The following is a 16225-nucleotide window of genomic DNA, read 5'->3' on the forward strand; positions in this document are numbered from 1 at the left end:
CTGAGGGCTCGGCTTTGGCCGAGCGTACTCACTCCGACGCTCAAGTCAGTGAACTTAAAGAGATAAGTTGTGTGTTACTTGGCGAAGTATATGTTGTAGAGAGATAAGGAGGATATTACCAGATTATGAGGTGTTTTAGGTTAGATTCTGGATCCTTTCCTCAATGAGGGTTGAGGAGTATTTATAGACTTTCACCTTTTGTCACGTAGTGGCCAAGTGACCAAGTGGCTAGCAGGTGGAAAGAATGATCTACCCTCGGCCGAGGGACCCATGGCAGGCCGGCGGGCCCTGTTGACTCGTCGCCGAGGGGTCTTGGATACGAGTACGCGGATATGTGCCCCATTGCTAGTTGTCCCGTAGAGGCGCAAGAGAGCGGACAACAGACATTTGCGTCGATCAGGGTTTGTCTAAGTCGTTGACTTGCTGTGGATATCTTTGACCTTGCTCAATATGTTGACTTGGTCAGCGGGTGCAGAATATGCCCCATCAGTTTCAATGATGAAGAGAAGGTAGAGAGAATTATGTTTGATGATTTTAGTCAGGGGTAGATAAATGGAAAGTTTAGTGTAAAAAGTACAGTAAAAATCGTAATGCGAAAATAAATTACGTTCTTAAATAACCACTTTTTACTTATGTTTACATCTGTCTGGAAGGGAGTAAGAAAAATAAAACTTAGGTAGTTGACAGCCACTCTACCACCCCACCCATACGTGTCTCACGCTCTCACCATTATCACAATCTCAACATTCTCCTCACACCCTAGCCAGCCCACCGCGGCGTCTTCACTAGGCAACAGTGTCCTCGCCGTCGCATCACCCACAGCAGCGTCTCACGTCACGAATTCGCCTACTACCACGACCACCACCAAGCTAGTTGACAGCCACCCTACCACCCACGTCGATTGTAAGTATAATTTCTAAGGTTTTGGTTCAATTAATTGTTAAGGTGTTTAATGTTGATTGCTTGATGATCAATTGTTAATAGTGGTGGTATAATTGATATTTGACCGTGCTGTGTAATCATAGTAGTGTCAAATGTTAATTGGGAGATGATCAATTTGAACAATACCACATTCATTTGACACTTGATTTCACACTTCGTTGCTATAATGTGTCATCCATGTTTGTTTTGTCATTTTACGACTTTGTGGTGACCGAATTTTAGATGTTGGCTAAAGGTATTCAAATTCCTTGTATTTCAGCATGTATATTGTTTTTATCGAGCGTTTGAATGGTAGATTTCTCACCCTCGTTGGCGGGTACAGGTCAACAGATAAGTATCCACGTTGGGCGGTGATTAATTTCAGCTGGTGGGTATGGGTATTGGCCTATTGGGTACCGGCCCCCCTGCCTAATTATTGTGAAATTAAAATTCTTAGTTGAATTCCAATGGTTTCCATTCAAATTGAATCCCAACATTGCAATTTCTAAACATGGATTCAAGGAAACAAAATCATTTCTGAGTTTTAAGGATAACTTGAGTAACATGACTACGTGTGTTGTTTTGACATATGGAAGGGTTTTTCTTGAATTCAGACCTCAAAAGTCAAAATTAAACCATCCTAGCTACTCCACTGCCCTCGTTCAAATCGTACATGGTGACATTGCGGAAGGACACTAAATTTTGAGATGAATTTGCAGCATTTGCCGTATTGTTGTGTGCTATTTCTTGACATTTGAAATTGTATTTTCCAATTATCAACATCAAACATGTAAAAAGAGTAGTATCAAGGTTTAGTATCACATATGGTCCTCCATTATAATGAAAATGTGACAAACATTACTTTCTTTTTCTTATTTTCACAATTAGTTATTGACTTTGGTTGCCTTTTAGTCATTTTATTATATTTCGCCTCTATCGATCCTTCATTTTTATCTTCCTAGGCTTCTCAATTGATGAGTGGGAGTATCAAGGCTTCAAAGAGCTCAGATGTCAATAAAGCTATTATACAGTTATCAACTTACTAACCCTAAGAGGTACCTGAGCCTCAAACTCTTTCACTTTGTTTTATTTTTCTTAAATGGTGGTTGATCATTCGTATTTATTTTTTAAGTGGTGTGGCGGTTAGCTTGACATCGACAAAATCAGCCAGAGGCAGACCAATAGAAGCTGCACCTGGATTTGTCAGATTAAGAAAAGATATCCAGCACAGTTGCTCGTCAAAAAGTGTACGCTGTGTAATGAGTGATACTAGCCTTCATGAGGGGGCTGTTGGTGTGGCTTATAAAGATGGTGTAGTCATCGTAGATCATGGATCTCGCCGCCAAGAGTCTAATGTCTTGCTGAGTAATTTCTTTTAGGACCACCTTTTTACTTTCCTTCACAAATGATTTCTTGACCAGTCTAGTTGTTGTAAATATTGATTGTTTTTGTGTTTCTTTATGTTAGTGTGATCGTGCTAGTGTATTGCAGATGAGTTCGTAATGATGTTTAAAAATAAAACCGGATACCCAATTGTTGAGCCTGCTCATATGGTAATCGCTTCGTTACTTGGAACAAATTTGGTATAAGTTTTTCACAGTAAGATGTATCTTCATGCATTGTATTACTAACTATGGTGTTCCATCCCGTGCTTTGTGGTTTGGCACTTTGGCCCTCTCGCTCAAAGAATAGGCATTATGGTCTATGGGTACTGCGGGTTAATTCACCATAGTATATGGTGAATGGCTTGAAATAGAATTGGAGTAGTTGTCAGTTAATATCTAGACATGAAGTTACTTTTGTAGAACAGCAATTCACTGATTCGTTATTCCAATTCTAATGTTTTTGATGTTTACCTTACGTTTTGTCATTTTATCCTTACTGTTTTCTAGGAATTGGCAGAACCGTCTATCAGAGATGCCTTTGGTTCATGTGTCCAACAAGGGGCAAGTCGTGTGATTATAAGCCCATTCTTTCTCTTTCCTGGACGTCATTGGAATCAGGTAAGACAATCAGTGTTCCCTCTAGACTGCACTACAGCTGGGGTTGTAGGAGTTAGGGAGGTTCCAAATGAATGCTTGTCCTAATTCTTTCATGGGTGTGAATAGGATATTCCTCTACTAGCAGAAGCCGCTGCCCTCAAGTATCCTGGTATTCCTTATCTTGTCACAGCACCTTTGGGTGTTCACGAGTTACTTGTTGTATGTCCATCTTCTTTCATTTTTTGCAACTGCATTGTATTTGATGCTTACATTCTGTCTGCCTACCGCCTACGTAGCCTGTTTTGTTTCTTGGAAAATATGAAGGGAACAAAATTAATTTGGCAGCTGAATTTATCAACATATATTTCTTTTAGCTTCACACATTCACGTTCCTTCAACTTAAAATTTTGAAAACGAAAGAATGCTTCAAAGCAAGTGATGTAGGTATATGTTCAATTTTAATTTTCTAGTACGAGCAAGGTATTTGTATTCATCCTCGATGGGGAATAACAAAGCAGTTTTCTCCAGAAAAGAAACATTACTAAAAGAAAACTGTTCAAATTCAGACTTATGTAACAACTTCATCCTCCCAAAAGCGTCTTACTTAACATATGATGCAAACACCAACAGAATGATAAGATGGATTATAAGAAGGAATGTTGTTTTTACTTGGGTTTGTTTTCTGATGTTGCAGGATGTTATGAAGGACAGAATTGATTACTGCTTAAGCCATGTTGACGGGAAAGTGGACGAGTGTGCAGTATGTGCAGGAACAGGCAAATGTAAAATCAAAGTGCAGGACTCCAAAACCTAGAGTTTTGCATTCAATTTCATAGCCGCGAATTGTGATCAGCCTAGTTTTTAATTTAAAGTGGGGACAACACGTGGTCACGCCTTCACTACTGTTTTTGATTGTACTTGTGAATTGTGATTATATCTAATCACTAGAGTAAAACAAAGTTACTATAAATGAGACAGCAGAAATTGATTCTGGCTATCAGACTCAAAACCTCCATTAGAAAGGTTGCAGTGTTTTTATGACAAAGATCTCCACGATTTCCAGAACTTCCTAAGGTTTTGGAATTTTGTCTTCCTTAATCCTTACAATGTGCTCTTATGCACATTTCTAAACACTCTTTATAAGCACCAGCTTGTTTCTGGAACTTGCAGCGAAGGAGACTGAGGGACAAACTTTGTTGATCAATGCATTGATTCGAGTTTGGAACCATTAGTAAGACTTTATTCATCCCAGAAAGACTTGGGAAACTAGTAATAGATGAACCTTTTTAGAGATTTGCCAAATGAAACATTACCCAATTTACAAACCTCTCTAATAACAAACCCCTACATAGTACGGAGTAGTAAACAAAATTACAAATACAAACCTTTTTGAGTTTTATATTATGGAACCACTGCCAATTCCCTATCTACTAAAAGAACTAGGTTGAACGCCCGTGCGTTGCAACGGGTAATTAACTCAGGTTGGGAATTATTATTGTAGAGATAATAATACAAACTGTTAAGAGCTCTATTTCACAATATTTAAGAAATTCAAAAGATTTGGGTTGATACCTAAGTTCCAAGGATAACCTAGTTATAATAATAAGAGGGTTGATTTTCATCGTTGACGTTTTAGTAACTATCGTCGACGTTTTCATTCCAAAAGACGATAATGCCCTTGGCACATTTACACTAATTTCTCTCTTTAAACAATTTTCTCTCAAATTCTACTAAAAACCAACTGCATTTGGATCTCCCATCTGCATTAAACCAATAAAAAATGTTAGAAATTAACGCACATCGACTAGAAAACTTGGATAATTTAAAAAAATCGGCAAATAAACGTATTAAACACGGTTTCAAAAAAAATGAACTACCCATGGACTAAATGTTGAGATTCAACAATCGACCATGGATCAAACGTGAAGACTCAACGTTCGACCATGGACGAATGTTGAATCCCAACGTTACTCCATGGACCTAACGACAACATCTAAAGTTTATCACAATTGACACGACACAAGGATAAAGTCATTTGTGTCGTGTCAATTGTGTCAAATTAGGACGTTTATTAAAGTTGTAAGGCCAATTTTGTGCACTAATCCTTGACATATGCCGGCCTATTCCCTTTGATCGTAGTTTGAACATATTGAACTTTATCTTGGTTTAGACATCTCACAAGGTGAATTCAAGCTTTCATATCAATGAGGCGAGATGGAGATTTCATTTTGCACTAGCCGAGACATGAAGTTCAGCTAACCAAGCATGATCAAGTGAAGACGGGGAAGCAAAGGATCAAGGTGATGATCAATTTTTGAAGAAGGACTCATGAGGCGGGCGCAGCCTGCGCACTTTGCGCAGCCTGCGCCTTTCTCCAGAGCCTGCGCATTTTTAATGAAACACGGGCCTAATTTTCTGCAATTGGACTTTTTTTAGACAGTTTAACCTAGATTCGTGTCCAGCACTATAAATACCCCAAACTTTAGAAGAACAATTTATCTTAGGCCTTGCTCTTAATCTTGTAATAATTTAAGACTAAATCTTCCTTAGTTTATGTTAATCATTCCTCAATTTGTGGGTTATAACAAGATTATGGAAGGCTAAATCCTTCTCCTCTTAGTGTAATTTCATTCAAAGTTCTCAACTTTGGTATTGTAACACTCTCTAATATCTTTTAAAGTTATCTAATACTCTTTCCTTGTACTTTATTTCTTATGTTAAGTGAATGAATGTGTGGTTTGATCACCCTTGCATCTTGCTTACTTGACTATTGCAAGTTCTAGATAAATGGTTTTAATCTATCTAGGATTGTTTGAAGCAAACTTGCCGTGTGTTGATTTGGTTTAAAGGATTCACATAATAAGTAGGGAAGTTTATGTCTGTTCTCATTTGTATGGTTTAATCTTGTGAGAATTGATCCTAACTTAAATATCTTTTTTTTTTGGGTAAATGTAAGCTTTCCATTAAAGATCATAAAACTCCAACATACAATATTAAGGCATAGTTTTAGCTAACTTCCTTAAGTACAACTAATTAACTCCATCCATTTAGTTACACTTATACTTTTCCTGCCTAGATTACAACAAGATAACCTAGAACGGACATCATTCTTAACCTTCAGTACAAGTAAATCAGGCCTCAACACTACTTGATCACAACGGCTTGTATTCCTGCATAACCAAATATGATAGACCAAAGAGGTCAAAATGACCCCAATGATCTGCTTCATCCCCAAGGACCTATACCTGGCAGAGATCCACCATTGCACACAATCTTGAGTTGGTAAACGAATTTTGCACCAATCTGAAATGAGCTTACAGCAGATTGCACTATATGCACATTGAAAAAACAGATGAGAGTGGTCTTCAGCAGCCACTCCACACAGAAAGCATTGATTTGTCTGTGTCAGCTGCATACGTTGCAGCCTATCCTGGGTAAGCAACTTCCTATGAGCCATAACCCAGGCTACAAAACCATGTTTAGGCACCACCCAACGATTAGTGGACCATGGATGCCACCATACATCCTCAGTATTAGGTACCAGCCATTTATATCCCTGACTAACAGAGTACTATTGAGTACTGCGTGCAGAATCAAAAAGATAATCCTTCATCAGCTCCTTGGCTTGGCATATCTTCCTCCAAGCCCAGCTAGTATTGGCAGTAGGTGTATACTCCTTCCATGTGTTCTGCTTAATATATATAGCATGAGCCCATTTAACCCATAGGTGGTCTTCCTTGTGTTCAATCCACCATACATATTTTGCTAGAGCTGCCACATTCCAGTGTAGTAAATGTTTGAACCCTAGCACTCCTTTCCTTCTAGGCATACATAGTTTCTCCCAGGCTACCAATGCAGGGCTTGCCTTGGACTCCTTTCCATGCCATAAAAAGGTCCTGCAAATAGCCTCAATTTTCCTAATAACCGTCTTTGGGATTATGAATATTCGTGCCCAATAATTATGTAGGACACTGAAAACAGTCTTGATCAAGACAACCCTTCCTGCATAAGAGAGATGTCTCGTCCCCATACCTTTAATCCTGCTAACCACATTCTCCACCAAGCACTCACAATCCAATACAGAAAGCCTCTTAGGAGATACTGTCACTCCAAGATACTTAAAAGGTACAACACCCCTTTGAATGCCAGTAAGCCTAACAACTTACTGGATCAGGTCCTCATCCATTCCATTACAATAGAAATTCGATTTATCACTATTCATAATAAGACCCGATGCTTTAGAGAATAAATTAAATGCATTCAACATCAGGTTAATGGAAGCCCTCTCACCTTTGCAAAAAAGAATGAGATCATCTGCAAAGTAAAGATGAGAGAGCCCAATCCTATTGCAAAGAGGGTGGTATCTGAAAGCAGGATGCTTCTGAGTAATCACAAGGACTCTGCTCAAATAATCAAGACAAAGAGTGAACAAAAGTGGGGACAATGGATCACCTTGCCTTAACCCCCTCTTCCCTTTGAAGAAACCAAAAACTTCACCATTTAATGCAATTGAGTAAGATGGTGTAGAAACACATTGCATAATAATGGTCACCATTAACTCAGGGAAACCCAAAAACTGCAGTAACTCTTGCACAAAGGACCATTCAATAGAGTCATAGGCCTTTTGCATATCCAATTTCATCAGTATTTTGGGAGAGCAAGATTTTCTCTTATATAACCTGATGAGGTCCTGACAGATCAGTATATTACCCACAATATCTCTGCCCTTAACAAAAGCCCCCCGAGAAGTGCTCACTATATCAGGTAAAATTCTCCCCAATATTGTACAAATCACCTTAGAGAGACATTTATAAAGGGTATTGCAGCACGCAATAGGCCTAAACTGCTTCACATTATCAGGCACAGCAACTTTAGGAATCAAAGTGATAACTGTGTTGTTGCATTGTTTTAAAAGTTTCCCAGTCTGAAAAACTTTTTGGACAGCAGCAGTGACCTCTCCCTACCAACTCCCAACAGTCCTTGAAAAATTGGCTACTATAGCCATCAGGTCCAGGAGCTTTTGTTCCTGGAATATCAAACATGGCTGATTTAACCTCCTCATGAGTCACAGGAGCCATTAGAATCTCACAATGACTACTAGTCAGACATCTTCCATGTCTCACCACTGACCTCTTTACTGGGATAACAGGCTTAGAGGATCCCAATAAAGAGATATAATATTCTTTAAAAGCAGCTTTAACTTCATCATGTTGAATGCACAAAACACCCTTCATGTCTTTGACTCGGTACACTCTATTCCTAGCTCGCCTTCTCTTGATGCTAGTGTGGAAGAAGAAAGTATTTTCATCTCCTCCCTTCATCCAATTAATCTTTGATTTTTGTTTGAGATAATCATTTCTTGCCTTTGCCAGGAACTCCCATTCCTTAGCACATTCTTTTTCAGCATAACAGAGCTGCTCATTGAGGGGATCATCTCTCAACTGGACTTGTAGTTTAGAAAGAGACAAGGCAGTGATCCTAGTAAGGTTCTCAATGTCACTGAATTGCTCTCTATTCAATTTTTTCAATTCATTCTTTAATCTTTTAAGCTTAGTGATCAATTTGAACATTATAGTGCCTTGTACCTCTGCAGTCCAGCTTCTGTGCACAGTCCCTTCAAAATCAGTGGCCCTAGACCACATGTTGAAGTATTTGAAAGGTGCTCCACTCTTAACTCTAGAATCCTCAAAACTTATCAAACACGGGCAGTGATAAAAAAAACCCTCTGGCAGGAAGGTAGCATAACTGTCAGAGAAGTCATTAGCCCAATGCTCATTAATAAAAACTCTATCCAATCTACTATGAATTTTCCCCTCATGCTCATTGATGCGTGTCTTTTATATGATGTTTTACATCCTGTTTTACACGCATTTCAGAGCTCATTTTAGTAGTTTATGCTGCTATTCTCCCTATTTCCGTCTACTTTCGTGTTTTTGTACATTATTGCAGAAATGTGAAGAATTCAACGGAAATTGAGCTAAATCCATCCCCGAGTATCCTGCATTGCATTTGACGTGAAGTATTCACTTAAGGAACGAGCTTGGTGCGCATTTCAAGGCCCAAAAGACAAATCCACGAGACTATAGAAGTCAAGTACCAGCTAAAGCAGTTGATCGACCAGTACCCTTAGTCGATCGACCAACCCACGGGATCCTGAAGCTACTGTACACTGCATCCCAGACGAACGACCGGTCCCAGCAGTCGATCGACCACACCGCTACTTCAGACGAGAATTAAAAGATCGAGGAAAAGTAAGCCCATTTTGTTTAGGTTTTGATAATAAGTGTTACGCATATTTTCTATATAACGTAACCTAGAACATCAGAATAGAGAGGGGAGCTTTTATCAAGTTTTACATTCAGTTTTAGTTTATCAAATAATTAGGGTTCGGGATATTATTTCGCATTGGATTTTCGTTCGTACTTTCAATCATTCCGTTACAATTCTTCTGTGATTTTGGTATTCTTCTTATTCCAGTTTATTACTTTATTTTGCATTCATAGATATAGAACTGTTAGTTAGTTTCCCGAAACCATAATTATCGTTTTATGCTAGCCTTTTGTTCCGTTGTTTTAATCATGAATTCAGTAGTTAATTTCGTTAGTTTCATTGTTGTTATCATCCCTAGTATGAGTAGCTAATTTAATCGTGCTAGGATGTAGGGGAACTATAGATTAGGCGGCGTAGAATTAACACGGCCTGAATCGCGTGTCAGTCGATCGACTGCCATACCTGGTCGATCGACTGACCACGTGAGGTTTTACCTTCGTTTTAATTGTTTTAATTCTTTATTCGAAGAATCGAGTGCACACGACTAGTTGAATGTTTAGGATGTGACTGACCCATTAGATCGAGAGATAGGGACAATTGATTGACCACCAATTAAAATGACTAAACTATGCTGAGATCGAAAGATAGGTAAAGTTTAGATTATTAGTCACTTTTCAGGACGAGAGTCAGTATTAGTGATATTAGGGACTTATAGTGAGATCGAAAGATGCTATCTATTGAGAGTGGATCGAGAGGACCTCTTGTTTTCCCGCCTCATGTGTTTGATTTAAACCGACTTAGTTTGCTGCCGCCGAAACTATAGTGAACCGATCATCCTTGCACCCTCTTTTATTATCTGTTTTATCCGTTTATTTAGTTTATTGTCTTTTACTGCCTTTAGCTATAGACCAAATCAAATCAACCCCCACACTTGTTACCTTAGACTAAATTTAGACAACTTTTAATTACATTCGCCTCCTTGTGGTTCGACCCTGTTACCACTAGCCTAGGTTAGTTTTAATAGGTTTTATAAATCTTATTTTTGGTACTCACAACGACGGGTATCAAATTTTGGCGCCGTTGCCGGGGAGGCAATTGTTCTAATTTTTAGTTGTTTTTATTTAGTCTTTCCTAGTTTAAGGGACATCCGTTCCTTAAACTTTTCTTATATTCTTTTTGTAGTTTCTTCTTATGCGCAGGTCACAGGGTGGTGAACTAGTACCGTTCAATCCTGAGATTGAGAAATCCTTGCGTGAGTTGAGACGATCATCAAGGGTGTTGCCGACAGAGGAAGAGCTGAGTATTCTGTCAAGTTACTACGAGAACGCTCTGTTCGAAGAAGATCCACCTACATCTTCTGCTTCTACTTCTTGGTGAGGCAGTCACTTCTCCGAAATTCCAGTCATGGTGAAGAAGCAACTATAGCAAGTCATTACGAGCCGACAGTGAAAATCTTTACAAAGGGTTCGAATTACCGGAGTGATAGGAAATTCGAACCGAAGCCTTCCTATATCAACTTAGTTGAGAGGAACCGATTCGAGGAGCCGCAAATGAAGATGCGGCCAAGCATATGGAGATATTTATCGATTACTGCTGCTCTATACCCCCACCGACCGGTGTGACCCAGGACCAGATAAAGGAGACTATGTTTATATTCTCACTCCGTGATGCTGCAAGGGAGTGGTACAGAGATCCGGACAGAGCCGCTCATGGGATCACCGACTGGAATTCTTTGGCCTTGGCATTCTACAAGAAATACTTCTCTACCTCGAAGACGAATGCCATTAGAGCTCAGATCACGAGCTTTAAACAGGGACCGGATGAGAATTTTCATGAAGCATGGGCCCGTTTCAAGAAGCTGGTGCAAACCATACCGCACCATGGATTCGAAAAATGGAGTCTTTGCAATCAGTTCTATAATGGGCTGTATGACAATTAAAGGGCTATTTTGGATGCTGTAACCAATGGCCGATTTGCTGAGAATATGGGAGATACTAAGGGGTGGAAGATCATTGATGACTTAGCCACCCATAAAGCTGAATATGGGAATTCGAGAGGCAATCAGAGGAGGAGTATCTTGAATCCCCTTCGTAGGCCGCATTAGAGGCTCTCACGGCGAGGTTTGACAAATACGAGTTGGGAGGAGTTTCAAAAGGAGGGATGTATCATGTGAATCTTTGTTTCAGACGGTCCTTTCGTCTGTAGAAGATGTGGAGCTGAGGGACATGTCTCAGAAAATTGTCCTAGTCCCTTCGAGTCTTGTGCTGCCTTTCAACATTACAGGCAGACAAACACGTACTATGAGCCGAATGTCCATCCCAACTTGAGGTGGAGTAGCCAGAATGTCCTGAATCCAACTCCACCTTCGCAGCAGCAGCAGCAGCAAGCCTATGTGCCCCCTCATCATAAGCAACAACAATATCAAAAACCTCCCTATGTGCCGCAGCAACAACAATCTCAAAATTCTGACTTTGCTGAGTTGAAGAATATGTTGCAAAAGGAGTCCCAAGCTAGAGAGGCCGGAATGAAACTTTTAGAAAGTCAAATTGCTCAATTGGCTAGCAAGAGTACCACTCGAGCTCCGGGACACTTACCGACTCAAACTGACCAGAAAGAGACCCTAAATGCCATTACTTTGAGGAGTGGGTCTACCCTGGAGGGACCTACCATGGTCGAGGACGCTGCTGAAAAGAATGAGGCGGAACCGAGTCAAAAGAAAGCTGTAACGAACAATACCAAGAAAAAGGCGTCTACCAGGTATATTAGTCGATCGACTGATATACCCGGTCGATCGACTGAAGTGCGGGTTACAGGAGCTTCTGGAACTGTAGACCTCAGTCGATCGACTGAGAAAGGTGGTCGATCGACTGAGGCCGCTGCTGATATTGAGCAATTTCGTCCTCCAATGCCCAATAATTTGAGAGACCACTTATTTCGGGGTACGACAACTCCGAAAGTATTGGGGCAAGACCCGAGTGCTGATGGGTCCGTCCCGATTCCGAAGTACGACCCAATGTCAATCAATGGTTCATATTTGAGATGGTCTGAAGAGGGGTCAAGCTTCAATAAGGATAAGGTAGTGGACTTCCAGCCTAAGTCCACGGATGCCGGCATGCGAGATTTAGAGGAGAGGGCTAAGTTACTTCTTTCAGCCCCTTATCCAGAGAGACTAGTGCCGACAAAGGAACAGGTATCTTTCAATAAATTTGAAAATGTTGTTCGTAGTCTTAACGTACAAGTACCTTTCCTTGAATTAGTGAATCAAGTGCCCGCTTATATGAAGTTCATGAAGCAATTACTGTCTAAAAAGAGGTCACTTGAAAGCGTGCATCTTGTTAATCGACCGAGGAAACTTGTTCTTATCTGTCTCATACTGCACTCCATAAGCTAGAGGACCCAGGTAGCTTTTCCGTTCCTTGTAATATAGGTACCTTCTCTATCGAGAAGGCATTATGTGACCTAGGAGATAGTATTAGCGTCACGCCCTTGAGTCTAGCTAGAAAGTTAAAATTGAATAGGTTTGCAGTTACAAACATGACCGTTCAGATGGCTAATCGCTCTGCGGTCCAGCCTATAGGAGTCCTAGAGGACATCCCTGTGCAAATAGGGAAGTTTTTCTTCCCTGTAGACTTTGTGGTCCTAGATATGCCTGAGGATGCCCACATACCTATCATTCTAGGTAGGCCATTTTTCGCTGCGCCGGTGCGATTATTGATGTTGGTTCTGGGACCCTGACCTTCAAAGTGGGGAAGCATTCTATTGTCTTCGCCCAGACAGCTAGGAAGAAAGACCCCATGTGGCCTGTCACCTGTAATACGGTCTCTGAAAAGAAATCATACTTTGTGCTTCCTGATATGCCTGTCTCCATTCCTGTTTCTGTTGTAATACCTCCGCCCCAGACTGGGAGCAAAAAGGAGGAAGAATCTGTTGTTTTAGATATTGTATGAGCTGGTTTGGGGAAGGGAGAGATGCCTATTGCTCCAGCTGTGAAGGAGCAAATCGTTTCAAGAGGCGGTCTTGGATGCCTGAGCTATGGCACTGATGAGGAGCTTGAAGATGAGCCAACCAAAGTGAGGAAGTCCGACTTGGACTTTGATGAGCTGGAAGAGGTCATTGATTGGGGAGATGACAAAGCCGTTGATCCGTCAAGCTCTACGGATGCTGAAGTTGAGGAAGATGCAACTAAGAAGATGAGCACCGTCGAGGCTACCTCTTGTAGCCAGAAGCCGACGAAGTGGGCCATACCGTGGCCGTTCTTGATCAACTATTAGTTGATCACATGCAATACAAACATTTTATTGCTTTTTAAACTCCTTTTAATGCTTTTGTGTGCGCGAGACTTCGCATTTATTTGCGTTTGCTTAGGATTTTAAACTCTTTAGACTTTACTTTGGGTTTTGCGCAATTTTGGGCGCGTATTATTGTGCACTTGCAGGTTTTTAGACCTCATTAGCTCAAGTTATTGAGCAAATATGAAGAAATCAGAAGGTTACAGCAGTATCCTCAGCCGATCGACTGATTACCCTGGTCGATCGACTGAGGCACGACTTCCAGGAGCTTCTGTTCCTGTTCACCCTAGTCGATCGACTGCCTTCTATGGTCGATCGACCGCCCCGCACTACTGTACCTGTTCACGACCTCTCCCCTGCTGTGTTTGGTCGATTTGCGGACTTGAGGGAGTTTTCTACTCCACTTTATCTTCCGTCAAATTATTTATTTCTTCTATTTTCTTAATTGTGCACAAAATTACCGCTTCATTATTGTCTTCTCGATATTATGCGTGGTTTTGTTTGTCTTTCAGGTACTTTTTGGTAGCACTGCTGGCTACTGAAACCTCCTAGCTTATGCTGGTTTGGGGAGGTTTCCTTTTTGCTGCGCTCAAAAGTCTTGTGAGTTCCCGATTTCCACTTCATGTCATATTTCTTTATTTTCTCGCAAATTCCCATTTTCCATTTTTCTTCATTACATGATTTTGCACAATAGGGACATTGTGCGATTTGGTTTGGGGAAGGGTTTTGCGTCGCATTTCATTTGCGCAATTCACGTTTACATTATTGCCTTGCATTGTTTATTTCATTTCATATATATACAAAAATTCAAAAAAATTGAAAAATTTCTAAAAATTCAAAAAAAATGCACGTTTATTTTAGCATATAGGTCGAGTCGGAACGGTAGTATCTCAATGATGACATTGCATTTGCATCTGTTTTATTGCCTAAGCCTTGCTAATTGACATGTTATTAGTAGAGTCATTTGCATAGTCTACGAGGTTTCGTTAATTATTTGCTGAACTTGAGACTTGACTTAGAATTTTGGCAAACTACATCATATTTCTGAGTTATTAGAGCCTATAACTGGTGACACCCATGACCAGTTTATCTAGGATGTGAGTAGTACTCCTTATGAGACATGTTACATAAATGTGCATAAATATGAACTTGATCTGCTTAATACCTGTGTGCATTCGGTTTGTGGTTTGTTGACACATGTGGTAGAGGTTTCCCTTTATTCGTTTTGCCCATAAGCTTCACACTGCCAAAAACATCCTTTTTGTCCCGTTAACTACATCCTACATTTAGCCTGCCCTTGTCAAGCTAGTAGTCTATGTTCTTGGGATTGTTACTTAATTTTTGGTAGCATTTGCTCTTATTGAGATTTTGTTGGATAAAAAGAATGAAGGAGGAAAGAAGTTCAAAGAAAAGAAAAAGGAAAAATGATTCGAAAAAAAAAAGAGTTCTGTACTGTTCAAAGCAGTCGATCGACTGCCAATTCTGGTCGATCGACTGAGGTTCGAAAGAAAAGAAGAAATCAATTCGCATAAATTCAAAATCCTTATCTTATGGCGATTTTTGCTTCCATGTTGCATAGTATCTTATGGGGAGTTAGTTGATTACTTTTATACTGGAGATTGTGAGTTTTGTGCTTGCTTTAGCACCGTTTCGATTGTTTATGAGCAAGAAGTTGGATGTTGCCATATGGTTCCGTTTTGGTACTAGCTTGATCACCTGTACCTCCACTTTTCCATAAATGTTTTGCCTCTTCTTACCCATACCTTACATATCCATATATACCTCGGCATGTGTCATGGTCTTTTGTTGGTTGGAATGCATATGTACGGTCATAGAGATTACTTTCATATTATATTGCAGACATGTTCTTATAGGTCGTAGTTAGGTGAGAGTCTTTACAAAATGAATTCTTTCTATCCTCTTACATATATTCACCTTTGCTTCTATGTGATATGAGCGACCCGTGAGAGTCCAATTTGATAAGTCTCTATAGTTGACGGTTCAACAGTTCTTAACGACCTTATAACTCGTTTGCATGATTTGCATTGCTAATTGATTGTTAGTCATTGCATTAAAATGGTTTAGGCTTTACAGTTTGCAATTCGCTCTGAGATTGAACTCGTTCCATTAGGTAATTAGATCGAGTCTAGTTCTTGCTTGGGGACAAGCAAGGGTTTGGTTTGGGGAAGTTTGATGCGTGGCTTTTATATGATGTTTTACATCCTGTTTTACACGCATTTCAGAGCTCATTTTAGTAGTTTATGCTGCTATTTTCCCTATTTCCGTCTACTTTCGTGTTTTTGTACATTATTGCAGAAATGTGAAGAATTCAACGGAAATTGAGCTAAATCCGTCCCCGAGTATCCTGCATTGCTTTTGACGTGAAGTATTCACTTAAGGAACGAGCTTGGTGTGCATTTCAAGTTCCAAAAGACAAATCCACGAGACTATAGAAGTCAAGTACCAGCTAAAGCAGTCGATCGACCAGTACCCTTAGTCGATCGACCAACCCCACGGATCGAAGCTCTATCAGACACGGCATCGATCGATCGACCGGTCCCAATGATCGATCGACCACACCGCTACTTCAGACGAGAATTAAAAGATCGAGGAAAAGCAAGCCCATTGTGTTTAGGTTTTGATAATAAGTGTTACGCATATTTTCTATATAACGTAACCTAGAACATCAGAATAGAGAGGGGAGCTTTTATCAAGTTTTACATTCAGTTTTAGTTTATCAAATAATTAGGGTTCGGGATATTA

General features: G+C 40.1%; 1 protein-coding gene across 3 annotated transcripts; it reads left to right on the forward strand.

Moving 5' to 3' along the window:
• The first annotated feature begins 644 nt into the window (after positions 1-644).
• On the forward strand, positions 645-3963 carry LOC141623868 (sirohydrochlorin ferrochelatase, chloroplastic-like). 3 transcript variants are annotated; one of them, XM_074440018.1, is made up of 7 exons: positions 645-903; positions 1884-1976; positions 2054-2286; positions 2413-2474; positions 2814-2924; positions 3030-3122; positions 3598-3963. In XM_074440018.1, the coding sequence occupies exons 2-7, from the start codon at positions 1930-1932 to the stop codon at positions 3715-3717; spliced, it is 666 nt and encodes a 221-aa protein (XP_074296119.1). In that variant the 5' UTR covers positions 645-903; positions 1884-1929; the 3' UTR covers positions 3718-3963. The 3 variants fall into 3 exon arrangements, with proteins under 3 accessions (XP_074296119.1, XP_074296121.1, XP_074296120.1); XM_074440020.1 differs by having other exon boundaries at positions 3030-3072; XM_074440019.1 differs by having other exon boundaries at positions 2069-2286.
• The last annotated feature ends 12262 nt before the right edge of the window (positions 3964-16225 follow it).

The sequence above is a fragment of the Silene latifolia genome, chromosome X (assembly GCF_048544455.1).
Source record: "Silene latifolia isolate original U9 population chromosome X, ASM4854445v1, whole genome shotgun sequence".
NCBI classification, from domain to species: Eukaryota; Viridiplantae; Streptophyta; class Magnoliopsida; order Caryophyllales; family Caryophyllaceae; genus Silene; species Silene latifolia.

What these genes read in the sequence shown, in the direction of transcription:
- LOC141623868 (XM_074440018.1), top strand. Translation starts at nt 1,930, where the DNA reads ATGTCAATAAAGCTATTATACAGTTATCAACTTACTAACCCTAAGAG. An exon ending in CAACTTACTAACCCTAAGAG is followed by an intron (nt 1,977 to 2,053) that starts GTACCTGAGCCT and finishes TTATTTTTTAAG; the next exon opens with TGGTGTGGCGGTTAGCTTGA. An exon ending in GTGTTCACGAGTTACTTGTT is followed by an intron (nt 3,123 to 3,597) that starts GTATGTCCATCT and finishes CTGATGTTGCAG; the next exon opens with GATGTTATGAAGGACAGAAT.